The sequence below is a fragment of the Ranitomeya imitator genome, chromosome 10, assembly GCF_032444005.1.
Source record: "Ranitomeya imitator isolate aRanImi1 chromosome 10, aRanImi1.pri, whole genome shotgun sequence".
NCBI lineage: Eukaryota > Metazoa > Chordata > Amphibia > Anura > Dendrobatidae > Ranitomeya > Ranitomeya imitator.
In genome coordinates, this window is record NC_091291.1 from 137,202,687 (window position 1) to 137,219,772 (window position 17,086).

The window sequence follows — 17,086 nt, forward strand, 5'->3', positions numbered from 1 at the left end:
AAACGCTCACGCGATCCGCGCCACCGTCCGTTTTTGGGCGACCTCCATCCGTCTGACAGCGACAGGATTTTAGACAGTGACCCCACACTACAACTCTGCGCCTGTTATCTGACCCCGCACTCTGGGATTTGTGGTTCTTCAGCAGTTACAACGTTAAATAGTGCCTGCGGAGGAATACGAAGAGGACGCGAACGTCGTGAGTGCAGTGCGTGGCGGAGGAGGCGGAGAGCGGCCACACAAGAAGCCGGATAGGATTAAGCGTTGCACACCAAGATGGCGGCGCTCAGCGGAGCTGGTTCCGGGCGGCCGTGCGGCTGCCGGCGGCGGGGACCGGACCCGGAGCAGTGAGGAGGGGACACCGGCCTGTCAGGTATCTGCGCTGTGCCACATGGGCAGGAGCCGCTGACGACTACAAGTCCCAGCCCTGCTGGCTTATAAAGGTCACTTATGGAGGAACTACTACTCCCAGCCAGTTTTAGTGACAGGACATCCTGGGAGTTGTCTGTCTCCAGCCTTCTCAGGTTCTCCCTATCCTCCTGGAGCCTCACTGCTACTGGTGGCTGACTGGACACGCTGGGACTTGTAGTTCAGTAACTTCTTCTGTGTGAAATGGTAAACTGTTCTTCTATCTGCTTGCTGTCAGTGAATAGCACTGTGATGAGGGAACAGCCGCCATCTTGGGACAGGCATACTAACAGATTGGCGTGACTCCATTTTGTCTCCTGGTCACAGGTCTGCAGCGAGGAGTGCTTCTGTCCCCCACCTTTTCTAATGAATAAAGTTCCTATTAGTATGCTAACGGGCTGAGCTCCGTGTAAACTGTAGAAGGTACTTCAAAGCTCAATGCTTGGGGGCTTAATTAAAACACGCATGCCAAGTGGCCACCAGATACACATCTATTGTGGCCGTCCAGTCGAACCGTCTCCAACATGGAATCGTGAATTATGGACGCATCGTCCGAGGTACCGGCTCATAAAAAATATTCCCCTCGCCCTAAAGAAATTGCGCATCTAACCGTGCGACTCCCGTGTCCGTGGGAGGCCTGAAACCCGAGATATAGGGATCAGCCTCCCACAGGGACCGAATGGGTCCAGGTTTGATCCCAGTACGACCGTCAGAACAAACCACAGGCGCTGGTACTGCCCGTGTGCTGATCCGATCATCCTGAGGGAAGTTATCCCATTTATTAGATATTGGGATAAATCTTGCAGGGAGGCAGAGGGGGTGGAGATTGCTGAGCCCACCCAGCTGCAGGTGGGGGGCATAGAAGGTTTAAGAAGAGCTGAGGTCACTGGGAGAGTCTCACTCCACAGAAGAAGATGATGATGATATCTTAAGGAACAGGGTATGCCAGCCAGAGGGGAACAAGCACATGCTTTCTGGGGGCAGCCCGGCAACTAAGTTTGGGACCTGCGGAATGCTATGCCCCCCCGGCTTCCACAAACGACCTCCAACCTGGTAAATTGACCTCCAGCGTTATACCTTTAAGCCTTGTATTATTGTTGTTATATTGTACTCTGACTGTAACTCTTGATATATTGTGATTGTATATTTCTTGTAATTATCTAGTGCGCCCTTAAGGCAATTAAATCATAAATTAATTTTGGGCTGATCCTTTTACTCTGATTGCGAATCTTAGAATACCCAGGGTGGGTAACAGGGCAGTCTCCCCGGCGGCCATTTGCTCTAGGTGCAGTTCCCTTACTGACCTGAGACAAAGGGGGCGCCGGAGAGCTGGGCCTGTGTAGTGACGTCACGGATTGGTGACGTGGGAGGAAGGGGTAATCCTTCACAAGCACCTTTTATATTTAATTTTTTTTTCTACAGAATTGCACCAGAAATAACTCATCAACAGAACTTCTGACACAATACTTTAATATTTTCGGTCATTTGCATTTTCTGACGAGAACAAAATGCAGCAAACGGTCGTAATTTTTATTTTTTACAAAAATCATACAGTTCCCGACTCTTCACTTCTGTTTCTCCACTTCTCTGGGGTCATTCACCTTTTTTTTTTTTTTGTTTGTTTGCTTTTCACCAACTTAAGTTTTTTCCTTTTTTTTTTTTTTTTTGTTCTTTTTTTCCCCTTTTTTTTTTTTTTTTTTTTTTTGATGACTTTATTCACCCTGATTATTCCAGTCACATTCATGGAACATCATTTTTTTTTTTTTGTGGATCTCCTCACAGTCCTTGCCACCCGGATTAAGGTTTCTGACATTGTTTTTAATTTGGCGCCTTCTTAAGACGAATGTGTAACTCTTTCACCTAAAGGTTTTGTGCCATTTTGAGCCTGAACAGTTCCATATCTTTCCCTCTTTGTTTTTTCATTTTGTGCCGCACTCATGAACGCTTTTTTTTTTTTTTTTTTTTTTTTCGCTTTATTTTTGGCCTGTTTGGAATAAAATGTTTCACATTAGTCTTCGAACTATGCAAAAAAAAAAAAAAAAAGACACATTTGTTATCTCCACTAAAAATGTAAAAATGGCAGAACACGTTTTGATGCAAAATTAAAGATTCCTAAAAACCAAACTTTCACTACAAAAAGACAAAAGTCTTAATGACTCTGGGCCATAGTTCCAGTGAACGTAGCCTGATACTTGTCACAGCTGAAGGTTTGTCGCAGTTGTATCCAGCGTGCATCATCCTCCTGACTGCACAGATAGGTCTGATGTTGTTTGTCTTCTCTGATACATTGTATCAAGCTGTCAGGACAAGAGATAAGTGCTCAGCCTGGATTGTCTGGACTGGATACACTGCAGCGAACCTCCAGCTGTGCAAAGTCCTAGGTCTGTACTACTAACGTTCACCCTCTGGATGCAAATGGTAAAAGTTGTGATTAGCTGCCAGCAAGCAGAGGTTTTAAAAATGGTGTCAAATTGAAACCCAAAGTGTATTAGACGTTTTTTGGGCAGTTCATACGGTGATTACGCTGGTAGGTTCCTTGGCATAGTGTGATAATCAATACCAGTGCTTGCGCTCAGTGAATGGCTGCAGTGTTTCTGTCCATTCCAACTCACAGACGTACAGTTCATGGGTTTGTAAACAGGATGTTTTCATCCACTGAAAGCAAGCTGAGATCTTTAAGTGTCCCAGAAAGTGATTTCTGCCTTCTTCTTGTTGCAGTCCGTGGCTTCGTCCGTTGCCTGATTGGACCAGGACCATGAATTCTGATAATGGCGTCGGTAACGTTAGCATCAATGCAGAGGTCTTCAGTGGAGACGGCGAACATCAAGAAGCTCCTCCCCCTTTGACGAATGGCCCCGCCCAACTGCAGTCCGACCTCGCCGTGCCACTAAAAGTTGGCTGGAAGCAGAAATGCGCCACCTACGTCCTGGCCCTGCGTCCCTGGAGCTTCAGCGCCTCCCTCACCCCCGTGGCATTGGGCAGCGCCCTCGCCTACCGCTCGGAAGGCACGCTGGACCTTGTGGTGTTCCTGATGTGCGCTGTGGCCGTCCTGGCCGTACACGGGGCCGGAAACTTGGTGAATACCTATTACGACTTTTCTAAAGGGATCGATCACAAGAAGAGCGATGACCGGACTCTGGTGGACCGGATCCTGGAGCCGCAGGACGTGGTCCGGTTCGGGGTGGCGCTCTACACCCTGGGGTGTGTGTGCGCCGGCTCCCTGCATTTCCTGTCCAAGCTGCGGCTGGAGCACATGGCCCTGATATATTTTGGAGGCTTGTCAAGTTCATTCCTCTACACCGGAGGTGGGTTCTAAGTATCGACTCCAATAATATTAGCTTATTGTCATGGAAGGGATCACAATTCTGTGCCACAGTCTGTGGGGGTCCGAGCAGCAAGTCCCCTGGAGGGGTATAGTCAGCCGATAAGATTATAGCTGCCTGCAACCACCACTAGAGGGAGCTCACTCAGGGCTGCGGAGTCAGTAAGTCAAACCTCCGACTCCTCAATTTCCATGACTCCGACTCCCTCATACGTGGCTCGTGTCTAAGTTTGTGATAAACTTACTGTAGTAAAATGGTGACATCAGGCTTTTAATCTTTATTATGATACAATAATCAAGCCATTTAGATAGAACGTAAAATATATTTATTGCAATACAACTTTCGAGCAAAAAAAAAAAAAAAAAAAACTTTGCATATTTACAATTTATTATACACTCTGCGGTAAGTGGTTAAAAAAAAAAAAGTTTTCAACAAAAATGTACTGAATAACATTTGTGCAGTCTATGTATTTGTTCTGCGAAATAGTATCGCCTCCATCAGATCCCCCTTCATAGATGACCTCAAATCTGACCTAATTATTTTAAGGCTAAAGAACGACCTCTCTACACTAACGTGGGTTGGTGGTAAAGCAGTGACCACATGGGCGACATCTCTAACAATTTCAGGGTGTAAAGGAATTGCCTCGTGCACAGTCGGTTTTGAGGGATGATTGAACTCTTCTACTTCTTTGAGAGCAAGTGAAAATCGTTGCTGAAATATGATCAATCGGTTTTCTATGGGAGTGGAATCTTTTTCCCTGTGGCGACGCTTTGCCTGCTCCATGTCGTCCAAATTACTTTTCAAAATCAAACTCCTCATCTGATGAGGATGAAGGCACGGCAGCAGCAGCACTAGCAGGACCCGAGTCCTCTTGCTCTTGGCCGTCCTGTGGCCCACTCATCCTAACTGTTGCCTCAATCAGAGCTTCTTTTCCTTTAGTAAGCTGTTGATCATCCAGCAATATACGATGACTCTGGTCCACATAAACAGCTGCCAGAAGAATTTTATTTTCTAATAGCTGTGTCTCTCTGCGTTTCATTGAAGCAGCAATGCCATCTGCAATTACAACTCCTCTTTGGGACAGCCAAAACAGCAAGTTCTTCCACTCCTTTATAAAAAATGCCAGGAGTTAAATCCTCAGCTTGTAACTTTTTAGCCACTGTAAATGGGTGAAGCAATTCCTTTATATTCAGCCACCTGTGTCTGTTGACCTTCATGTAGTGTTACCTGAGGGTTGGCCATATTTACAAGGAAGGGTTTCCGCTCAAGCCATCGCTCAATCATTAAATAGGTGCTGCCCCACCGAGTGGCTTGATCCACAATTGCCTGTTTTCCAGCACGTTTCTTCAAGATGGAATCCGTTTTAGCGATTCTTGCAGCAATAGCCACTTTCCTCACTTTGCTAATCAGAGTTCCAGCTTGTGCCTCTTGCAGACTATCTCTTATTGCCATCTGTAGCGTCTGCACAAAACAGCTCTTGTGATGAATAGGAAAGAGGTGTGAAGCAGCTTCAACAAGATCATCTAATTGTAAAGAATAATTTTGCTGTTTTTCTGTAGTAATATCTGTTTGTTCCTCCGTTATGGGAACAGGACTGTGGCCTTCCATCTCCAACATACTGAATGTGAAATGTCCTTCTAGCTGCTGCTCACCTTCATTATTCTCATTCATCAGTTTAATTGTACTTCTCATGTTTGCAGCATTATCAGTTACAATAGCAAGAACCTGTTCTTTTTTTGAGTTCATAATCTTGCAGAACTTTTTCCACTAAGGTCTGGAGAAACTGTCTGCTGTGATGAGCCTTAGTATCTTTTACTGCCAGTGTCTTGTAACAAATTTTTTTTTTTTTTTGTTGTCACAAACATATCGAACGTTGATGGCAAAACAGTTCATTCTGTGATGTGTGCAGGCACCCATTTTAAGAAATACAAAGCGTCTCTTGAGAGTATTTTTAAGATCTTCCTTTTGGTTAAGGGCTTCTTCAATCACTAATTTTCTAATACTTTCTCTCTCCAGAGAAACACCAAGTTTGCGGGCCATTTCTCCATTACGAGCTGTAAAAGCTGGTTGTGCAAATAATGATAATGGTACACTGTCCTTCACTACAAGCTCGATGAGCTCTTTTAAACAAATCTGCTGTAATTGTTACAGTAACTTTGTCACTTACAAAATATCTTGTAACTAATGTTTGAGATGCTCTTTCCTCCTCCTTTGCCTGGCAGGAAGTGCTGGTCTCTGGTTTCTTGGTGCTGCTGTGATCTTTTTTTTAATCACAGCTTTGTAAACTTGTGGGTGGCAGCGTTGTAAATGTCTTTTTCGATTGGAAGCTCTTGAAGGAGCATTTTTATCACTGCCTGAGTATGCACTGATTTTGGCAGTTTTCATCTGGTTCACTTATACACTGACACACAAAATGTTTATTATCTTGAGTCACTGTGAAATACTCAAATACAGCTGACTTCATAAGATGCTGCTTAGATGTTTTGTAATTCTGTAAATTCGTTCTCTAAATAATTTTGTACTGTAAAAAAAAAGGTATATTGTAATTTTTGCAAGAATAGGGAATCATGCACTATATAAATTAGAATAGTAATAAAACAATCTTTGCATAAATCAATAGGACATATAAGTATAAAGTTTGTAAAATGTGTTTAGCTTTACTCTGAACTTTCAATGTCAGTCTTATTATTATTATTAGGTTCTGTAGAAGGACGTAGATCTGGGGATTTATTATGATGGAATATAGGCTGAACTGGATGGACAAATGTCTTTTTTCGGCCTTACTTACTATGTATGTTATGTTGCTAGGCTTGTCTCAGCAGGGTACAGCTCACTAAATGCTTCACATCCTATTTCTTCACAGTCTATGAAGAGGGGAGGAGGGAGGGAGCATGTTTGTGCTGAATCTATTCCAGAACACCTTCTTTAATCCTGCTTACCTGTTCACTCCAGAAGTTCTGAGATGAATGCAGGCATTCCTTCCCTGTCTTTATTTTTCCCCTTATCTGTAGAGAAGGAGCTTCACTACTTATCATGAACATAAACTGCAGCACAGATTCATCTCAGCTAAGTCTAGACCTTAAATCAGGAATAGGACAGACATTTATAGGACATTTCATAACTTTCCCAAATTCTTATGAAAAAAAAAATATTCTCCCCCCCCCCCCAAACTGCATTGAACTACTGTACCCAATTTATTATATATTTTCGGAGTCGGTCCATTTTATACCAACTCCACATCCCTGAGCTCACTAAAATGTCTGTACACAAAAAGGGAGAAAAGAGGCGGCTCTGCATCGGCGAGGACTTTCTATTACTGTCTTTTTCGACTATTCTGGTCAACCCCTTAACCCCTTTCTGCCATCAGACGTACTATTGCGTCCATGGGGGGTGGGCCCTACTTCCCAAGGACGCAATAGTACGTCATATGCGATCGGCAGCGCTCACGGGGGGAGCGGCGCCGATCGCGGCCGGGTGTCAGCTGCCTATCGCAGCTGACATCCGGCACTATGTGCCAGGAGCGGTCACGGACCGCCCCCGGCACATTAACCCCCGGCACACCGCGATCAAAGATGATCGCGATGTGCCGGCGGTACAGGGAAGCACCGCGCAGGGAGGGGGGCTCCCTGCGGGCTTCCCTGAGCCCCCCGCAGCAACGCGATGTGATCGCGTTGCTGCGAGGGTCTTGCCGCCCTCCCTCCCTGCTCCAGGTCCCGGATCCAAGATGGCCGCGGATCCGGGTCCTGCAGGGAGGGAGGTGGCTTCACAGAGCCTGCTCAGAGCAGGCACTGTGAAGCCTGCACTGCTGCATGTCAGATCAGTGATCTGACAGAGTGCTGTGCAAACTGTCAGATCACTGATCTGTGATGTCCCCCCCTGGGACAAAGTAAAAAAGTAAAAAAAAAATTTTCCAAATGTGTAAAAAAAATTAAAAAAAAATATTCCTAAATAATGAAAAAAAAAAAAAAATATTCCCATAAATACATTTCTTCATCTAAATAAAAAAAAAAAAAAAACAATAAAAGTACACATATTTAGTATCGCCGCGTCCGTATCGACTCGCCCTATAAAACTGGCACACTAGTTAACCCCTTCAGTAAACACCGTAAGAAAAAAAAAAAAAAAAACGAGGCAAAAAACGACGCTTTATTATCATACCGCCGAACAAAAAGTGGAATAACACGTGATCAAAAAGACAGATATAAACAACCATGGTACCGCTGAAAGCGTCATCTTGTCCCGCAAAAAACGAGCCACCATACAGCATCATCAGCAAAAAAATGAAAAAGTTATAGTCCTGAGAATAAAGCGATGCCAAAATAATTATTTTTTCTATAAAATAGTTTTTATCGTATAAAAGCGCCAAAACATAAAAAAATGATATAAATGAGATGTCGCTGTAATCGTACTGACCCGAAGAATAAAACTGCTTTATCAATTTTACCAAACGCGGAACGGTATAAACGCCTCCCCCAAAAGAAATTCATGAATAGCTGGTTTTTGGTCATTCTGTCTCACAAAAATCGGAATAAAAAGCGATCAAAAAATGTCACGTGCCCGAAAATGTTACCAATAAAAACGTCAACTCGTCGCGTAAAAAACAAGACCTCACATGACTGTGTGGACCAAAATATGGAAAAATTATAGCTCTCAAAATGTGGTAACGCAAAAAATATTTTTTGCAATAAAAAGCGTCTTTCAGTGTGTGACGGCTGCCAATCATAAAAATCCGCTAAAAAACCCGCTATAAAAGTAAATCAAACCCCCCTTCATCACCCCCTTAGTTAGGGAAAAATAAAAAAATGTATTTATTTCCATTTTCCCATTAGGGCTAGGGTTAGGGCTAGGGTTAGGGCTAGTGTTAGGGTTAGGGCTAGGGTTAGGGCTAGGGTTAGGGCTAGGGCTAGGGTTAGGGCTAGGGTTAGGGCTAGGGTTAGGGTTAGGGTTAGGGTTAGGGTTAGGGCTAGGGTTAGGGCTAGGGCTAGGGTTAGGGCTAGGGTTAGGGCTAGGGTTAGGGCTAGGGTTAGGGCTAGGGTTAGGGCTAGGGTTAGGGTTGGGGCTAGGGTTAGGGCTAGGGTTAGGGCTAGGGTTAGGGCTACAGTTAGGGTTGGGGCTAAAGTTACAGTTAGGGTTTAGATTACATTTACAGTTGGGAATAGGGTTGGGATTAGGGTTAGGGGTGTGTCAGGGTTAGAGGTGTGGTTAGGGTTACCGTTGGAATTAGGGTTAGGGGAGTGTTTGGATTAGGGTTTCAGTTATAATTGGGGGGTTTCCACTGTTTAGGCACATCAGGGGCTCTCCAAAAGCGACATGGCGTCCGATCTCAATTCCAGCCAATTCTGCGTTGAAAAAGTAAAACAGTGCTTCTTTCCTTCCGAGCTCACCCGTGTGCCCAAACAGGGGTTTACCCCAACATATGGGGTATCAGCGTACTCAGGACAAATAGGACAACAACTGTTGGGGTCCAATTTCTCCTGTTACCCTTGGGAAAATACAAAACTGGGGGCTAAAAAATAATTTTTGTGGGAAAAAAAAGATTTTTTATTTTTACGGCTCTGCGTTATAAACTGTAGTGAAACACTTGGGGTTCAAAGTTCTCACAACACATCTAGATAAGTTCCCGGGGGGGTCTAGTTTCCAATATGGGGTCACTTGTGGGGGGTTTCTACTGTTTAGGTACATTAGGGGCTCTGCAAACGCAATGTGACGCCTGCAGACCATTCCATCTAAGTCTGCATTCAAATGGCACTCCTTCCCTTCCGAGCCCTCCCATGCGCCCAAACAGTGGTTTCCCCCCACATATGGGGTATCAGCGCACTCAGGACAAATTGGACAACACATTTTTGGGTCCAATTTCTCCTGTTACCCTCGGGAAAATACAAAACTGGGGGCTAAAAAATAATTTTTGTGGGAAAAAATTTTTGTTTTATTTTTACGGCTCTCCATTATAAACCTCTGTGAAGCCCTTGGTGGGTCAAAGCGCTCACCACACATCTAGATAAGTTCCTTAGGGGGTCTACTTTCCAAAATGGTGTCACTTGTGAGTGGTTTCTACTATTTAGGTACATTAGGGGCTCTGCAAACGCAACATGGCGTCTCATCTCAATTCCTGTCAATTTTGCATTGAAAAGTCAAACGGCGCTCCTTCCTTTCCGAGCTCTCCCATCCGCCCAAACAGTGGTTTACCCCCACATATGGGGTATCAGCGCACTCAGGACAAATTGTACAACAACTATTGGGGTCCAATTTCTTCTCTTACCCTTGGAAAAATAAAAAATTGGGGGCGAAAAGATAATTTTTGTGAAAAAATATGATTTTTTTATTTTTACGGTTCTGCATTATAAACTTCTGTGAAGCACTGGGTGGGTCAAAGTGCTCACCACACCTCTAGATAAGTTCCTTAGGGGGTCTACTTTCCAAAATGGTGTCACTTGTGGGGGGTTTCAATGTTTAGGCACATCAGTGGCTTTCCAAACGCAACATGGCATCCCATCTCAATTCCTGTCAATTTTGCATTGAAAAGTCAAACGGCGCTCCTTCCCTTCCGAGCTCTCCCATCCGCCCAAACAGTGGTTTACCCCCACATATGGGATATCAGCTTACTCAGGACAAATTGTACAACAACTATTGGGGTCCAATTTCTTCTCTTACCCTTGGAAAAATAAAAAATTGGGGGCGAAAAGATAATTTGTGTGAAAAAATATGATTTTTTATTTTTACGGTTCTACATTATAAACTTCTGTGAAGCACTTGGTGGGTGAAAGAGCTCACCACACCTCTATATAAGTTCCTTAGGGGGTCTACTTTCCAAAATGGTGTCACTTGTGGGGGGTTTCAATGTTTAGGCACATCAGGGGCTCTCCAAACGAAACATGGTGTCCCATCTCAATTCCTGTCAATTTTGCATTGAAAAGTCAAATGGCGCTCCTTCGCTTCCGAGCTGTGCCATGCGCCCAAACAGTGGTTTACCCCCACATGTGGGGTATTGGCGTACTCAGGACAAATTGTACAACAATGATTGCGGTCCATTTTCTCCTGTTACCCTTGGTAAAATAAAACAAATTGGAGCTGAATTAAATTTTTTGTGAAAAAAAGTTAAATGTTCATTTTTATTTAAACATTCAAAAAATTCCTGTGAAGCACCAGAAGGGTTAATAAACTTCTTGAATGTGGTTTTAAGCACCTTGAGGGGTGTAGTTTTTAGAATGGTGTCACACTTGGGTATTTTCTATCATATAGACCCCTCAAAATGACTTCAAATGAGATGTGGTCCCTAAAAAAAAATGGTGTTGTAGAAATGAGAAATTGCTGGTCAACTTTTCACCCTTATAACTCCCTAACAAAAAAAAATTTTGGTTCCAAAATTGTGCTGATGTAAAGTAGACATGTGGGAAATGTTACTTATTAAGTATTTTGTGTGACATATATCTGTGATTTAATTGCATAAAAATTCAAAGTTGGAAAATTGCGAAATTTTCATAATTTTCGCCAAATTTCCGTTTTTTTCACAAATAAACGCAGGTACTATCAAAGAATTTTTACCATTGTCATGAAGTACAATATGTCACGAGAAAACAATGTCAGATTCACTGGGATCCGTTGAAGCGTTCCAGAGTTATAACCTCATAAAGGGACAGTGGTCAGAATTGTAAAAATTGGCCCGGTCATTAACGTGCAAACCACCCTTGGGGGTAAAGGGGTTAAACCCTCTTTGGGACAATTTTCATATTTGTTTTCCTATTTATTTAGTATTTTAGTTTTATATAAAAAAAATATTACGTAATATAATCTTTAGTTTCAAAATTCTTTTTTAATACTGTAATTTTTCTCTTTATGGTCTTGGTATACGTGTTGTTAATTGCATATTTTTGAAGATCGGACCTTATTTCTGGATTCGGCGGTACCAGATTTGATTTTTATATTTATTTTTAACTGGGGGGGAGATTATTCCAATTTTTATGGGGGTTTTAAAATATAATTTTTTTTTTTTTTTACCCTACCCCCCCCCCCCCCCCCCACTATTATTTAATCCCCATAGGACACTTGAGCTTCCGATTGTTTAATCGCTTCCCTTATACTGCGGTGCTTCAGGATTAGTACTACTGGCTGTAACTAAGATGTGAGCCCCCACTACTATGCCAACCCGTCGGCACCCCGGGGTCGTGTCACAAGAGGGATGGGCCCCAGCTGAAATTACGCCGTTTAAATGTCACTAATGAACAGCAGCATTTAATGGTCGCCCAGCAGTGATCAGAGCCATCTCCGGTTGCTGCTGTTCGTGTCTCTTGGCTCCACACAATGCTCCTAAAAAGGGTTAACAGTACTTTCACCTGACATGAGATCCGGCACTCGTTTCCAGCGCAGATCTGTAATCTCTCTTCCGTTTTCCATCCTGCACTGGTAATGAGGGGCCGCGCGATCAGTTTCCTCCGACCAGATCTAGTGCACATGGCGGCTTCCCAGGTCTGATGTTAATGACGTTTCCTTTGTTTCCTGCAGGGATTGGATTTAAGTACGTGGCTCTGGGCGACCTTGTGATCCTCATCACCTTCGGGCCCCTGGCGGTCATGTTCGCTCACGCGGTGCAGGTCGGCTACCTGTCCGTCACCCCTTTGCTGTACGCCGTCCCTCTGGCTCTGAGCACAGAAGCAATCCTACACAGCAACAATACCCGGGACGTGGAGTCGGACCGCCAGGCCGGCATCGTGACCCTGGCCTTCCTGGTTGGCCCCACGCTGTCTTACATGCTCTACAACCTGCTGGTTTTCCTCCCGTACGTCATCTTCTGCATCCTGGCCACGCGTTACACCATCACTATGGCGCTGCCGCTCCTCACCGTCCCGCTGGCGTTTTCGCTGGAGCGACAGTTCAGAAGCCAAAACTTTACCAGACTCCCGCAGAGAACGGCCAAACTCAACTTCTTTGTCGGACTCTTCTACGTGTTTGGCATCGTCCTGGCGCCTCCCGGGGCCCTCCCCAAACTGTAGTGAGGAGCGAAAATAACAAGTCACCGCATGAAGCAGACGGGACCTCGGGGATAGGTCAGCAGTTGTATCCTGCACTGTCCTCTCCTGGGGAGATCCATGACTGCACCGAGGCCGAGACCCTCACTGTGACCCCAAGACTGATTCACCGGAAAGCTGCTGCGTTTTTATAAAGCTCACATAATTGGCGTCTGGACGTTACCGTCAGTTCTAGAGTTTCCATCAGTTATGTGTAGGGATACGAGGGGCAGTCAGTGTGTGCGCACATGTCTCCAGAGCTGCACTCACTATTCTGGTGCAGTCACTATGTGCATCAATACTGAATAAGTAATGTACGGTATGTACACTGGCTCCACCAGCAGAATAGTGAGTGCAGCTCTGGAGTATTATACAGGATGTATCAGATGTATATAGCCAGTGAGTGCAGCTCTGGAGCGTCACACCTCACCGCTGCACTGGAGGAGTCTTCAGCTCCGAGATAAGGAGACGCCGTCGGTGAGGACAGCAGTCATTTCTGGGCTTCTCCTGCTCTGACACATGAGATACTGGAGCCATTTCCCATTTATATTACTTAATACTTGTACTTTTTCCTGCGGTTTATGTACAGGGGGTTGTCAGAGTGAGGTTGTCGGAGGGTCCAGAACACAAGAAATGACTCCTTGATACCCGGTCTGCATCTGGTGCTGAGTGGGCATCATCAAATTAAAGGTTCTTTCCATAGGCCATGAATATGTAGTCAGTGCAGGTCTGCCCCCCCTCCCCCATGTTATATCTACAGCCGGAGCTGCACTTCTCGTACTGCAGCCGGGTAGTGGCACAAACGATGGCCCCTAAACCTGCTGATCGTTGAGCGTCTTTTTAATAGACACTATATTGGCCAGGTTTTTAATTTATAGACAATCCCTTGAAGTCCTGATAGAAGTGTCATTGACCATTATATGTCCGCTCTCCGCAGCCAAAGTCTGATGAGCACAAACAAGTGGTTGGAAGAACTGTAAATGCAGCTCTGGCAGTGACCGGAGTACCAGCCTTGATCGTGCGTCTCAGCCATATACGAGAGGTGAATTATTTTTAATGTTCATGTGACGCGCAGATTTCATCCCGCTAGGGGACAGGAAAGCTGTAATGGCCAAGGGTTCTTAAAGCTAAGGGGGTTCCAAACACCAAGCAGTTGCACTATGTATAGATATTACGACGCTATGGACAGAGGCCCAGTCTTCATCCACAAGGAACAAGACGCGATAATTTAGGTCCTTTTCTTTTCCTTATCATTTGGTGATCACAAGTGGTTGTTACATTTCAATATGTCGCTTTCAGCTGATTAGATCTAATCATAATAAACATTGTGCATTCCGCAGTGGATCCTAAATCCTAGGAGAGGCCGAACACTTTTATTAAAGGGATCAGTCAAATAAGACACTTGCATGTATATTTTTGTTGAATTAGGTGCCAAGATTGTGCATCATCCAGTGCGGATGTCGGTATTCTATAGGAATCATTTCCAAAAAAGATAATGAATGCTGGAGTCTGTTTTTCTGCAGTCATCCTTCTCTTGACCAGTAGGGGGTAGTGTTGTCATATTTTCCTGAGAGTTGTAATTGCACGTGATTCCTGCAGAGGTCAGTGCAGCAATACACAACACTTCAGGTGCTGTGAATGTTTTCATGCGGTTCTGTACAGTCGGGAAGTATCGTAAATAAGGACACATAGAGGCAGATCAATACAGTCTTTGCTCTAGACGGCGCTGTACACAATTACTCAATAGAAGCTATTTTTTGTGCAGTTTGAGAATAAGACAAGTTGAAAAAATTAAAAAAAGCAATATTACATATCAAAATATGGTTCTGACACCATTGTAAAATATATATATATATTTTTTTTTTTAAGAGTATAACTACTATAATACTGCTCCTATGTACAAGAATATAACTACTATAATACTGCTCCCATGTACAATATAACTACTATAATACTGCCCTTATGTACAAGAATATAACTACTATAATACTTCCCTTATGTACAAGAATATAACTACTATAATACTGCTCCTATGTACAAGAATATAACTACTATAATACTGCTCCTATGTACAAGAATATAACTACTATAATACTGCTCCTATGTACAAGAATATAACTACTATAATACTGCCCCTATGTACAAGAATATAACTACTATAATACTACCCCTATGTACAAGAATATAACTACTATAATACTGCCCCTATGTACAAGAATATAACTACTATAATACTGCTCCTATGTACAAGAATATAACTACTATAATACTGCTCCTATGTACAAGAATATAACTACTATAATACTGCTCCTATGTACAAGAATATAACTACTATAATACTGCCTCCTATGTACAAGAATATAACTACTATAATACTGCCCCTATGTACAAGAATATAACTACTATAATACTGCTCCTATGTACAAGAATATAACTACTATAATACTGCTCCTATGTACAAGAATATAACTACTATAATACTGCCCCTATGTACAAGAATATAACTACTATAATACTGCCCCCTATGTACAAGAATATAACTACTATAATACTGCCCCTATGTACAAGAATATAACTACTATAATACTGCCCCCTATGTACCAGAATATAACTACTATAATACTGCCCCTATGTACAAGAATATAACTACTATAATACTGCCCCCTATGTACAAGAATATAACTACTATAATACTGCCCCTATGTACAAGAATATAACTACTATAATACTGCCCCCTATGTACCAGAATATAACTACTATAATACTGTCCCTATATACAAGAATATAACTACTATAATACTGCCCCTATGTACAAGAATATAACTGCTATAATACTGCCCCTATGTACCAGAATATAACTACTATAATACTGCCCCCATGTACAGGAATATAACTACTATAATACTGCCCCCATGTACAAGAATATAACTACTATAATACTGCCCTTATGTACAAGAATATAACTACTATAATACTGCCCTTATGTACAAGAATATAACTACTATAATACTGCTCCTATATACAAGAATATAACTACTGTAATACCGCCCTTATGTACAAGAATATAACTACTATAATACCGCCCTTATGTACAAGAATATAACTGCTATAATACCGCTCCTATGTACAAGAATATAACTGCTATAATACCGCCCCTATGTACAAGACTATAACTGCTATAATACTGCTCCTATGTACAAGAATATAACTACTATAATACTGCCCCTATGTACAAGAATATAACCACTTTAATACTGCCCCCTATGTGCAAGAATACATGGGGCAGTATTATAGTAGTTATATTCTTGTACAAAGGAGCTGTATTATATTGACTACTATGATACCGCCCTGTATATGAATATATCTGTGTGTTATCAGAACTTTCTATAATACGTCAGGCGAGATAAACATCCACCGTTTTGCTGTTATAATTATTGCACCGCTGGCTGTCAGCAGATGAAATGATGGCAGAGTTTGGGGCTGGTCGCTGTCTGTAATGGGGAGATAAGCGGGTGCTGCGCTGGTTAGCATCACCCATAGCGCTGACCCATAATCCAGATCAGTCTCTGCTGGATTCACCACAACATCCTATAAATGATCTGCTCACATTCATTGCACAGCTCGGGCACAGAATCGTTTGTCACAAAGAACATTTCCCTTGATAAATAATAATACTAGTAAGTTAGATTTGTTGGATAATGAAACATTCTTCATTCCAACCGATGATAGCAATGATAACAAAAGCAACGTGCACCCAGAAATATAACTGGGGGGGGGGATTGTAGAGATTGTGACACTTGATCTGTGCTATTTTAATGTACCAGGCTGCTTGGGTGAGCAATCACATGTGATACAAGCAATCTAATAACAATGCTTGCCTACCTTTTATTTCCACATTAAACGACCACATAGTGCATGAGGCCAGGCTTTCACGGTGACTTTGCCTATCACTATGCCTGGCGACGTTGGAGAGGAATTCTACTCGCATATAGTACAAGTGATTCCATTCATTGCACTTCACCCTCTAAACAACTACAGACCCCACACAGCTTCATCAGTCACTGTATATTATAATAAGGGAGGACACTGTGCAATAATTGATGCGACTGCACAAATAAAGAGGACTCTAGAATAAGCTGCGCTGTTCACAATGGTTATAGTGTACAGTTGAAAAGAGACACTTGTCCAACACGTTCAACCTAGGGGTGGGAAAGAATAATGGGAAAGGGGCATCAATCCATCGATAATGCATGACCTAGTCTGCCTTAGGCCGGCGTCACACTCGGCGTATAAAAATACGGTCCGTATTTTACGGCCGTAATACGCTAGAAAAGTCAAAAAAAATGGTGATCCGTA

The 17,086-nt window shown here is 43.1% G+C and overlaps 1 protein-coding gene across 1 annotated transcript; it reads left to right on the forward strand.

The window, feature by feature from the left end:
• The first annotated feature begins 261 nt into the window (after nt 1–261).
• Nucleotides 262–14,127, forward strand: UBIAD1 (UbiA prenyltransferase domain containing 1). Its single transcript, XM_069742805.1, has 3 exons — nt 262–370; nt 3,124–3,710; nt 12,228–14,127. Exons 2-3 carry the CDS (start codon nt 3,161–3,163, stop codon nt 12,713–12,715), a joined length of 1,038 nt encoding a protein of 345 aa, XP_069598906.1. The 5' UTR covers nt 262–370; nt 3,124–3,160; the 3' UTR covers nt 12,716–14,127.
• The last annotated feature ends 2,959 nt before the right edge of the window (nt 14,128–17,086 follow it).

Excerpts from the sequence above, each read along its gene's own strand:
- UBIAD1 (XM_069742805.1), top strand. The coding sequence starts at position 3,161 with ATGAATTCTGATAATGGCGTCGGTAACGTTAGCATCAATGCAGAGGTC. Across the intron at positions 3,711-12,227 it reads TTCATTCCTCTACACCGGAG|GGATTGGATTTAAGTACGTG; the intron begins GTGGGTTCTAAG and ends TGTTTCCTGCAG.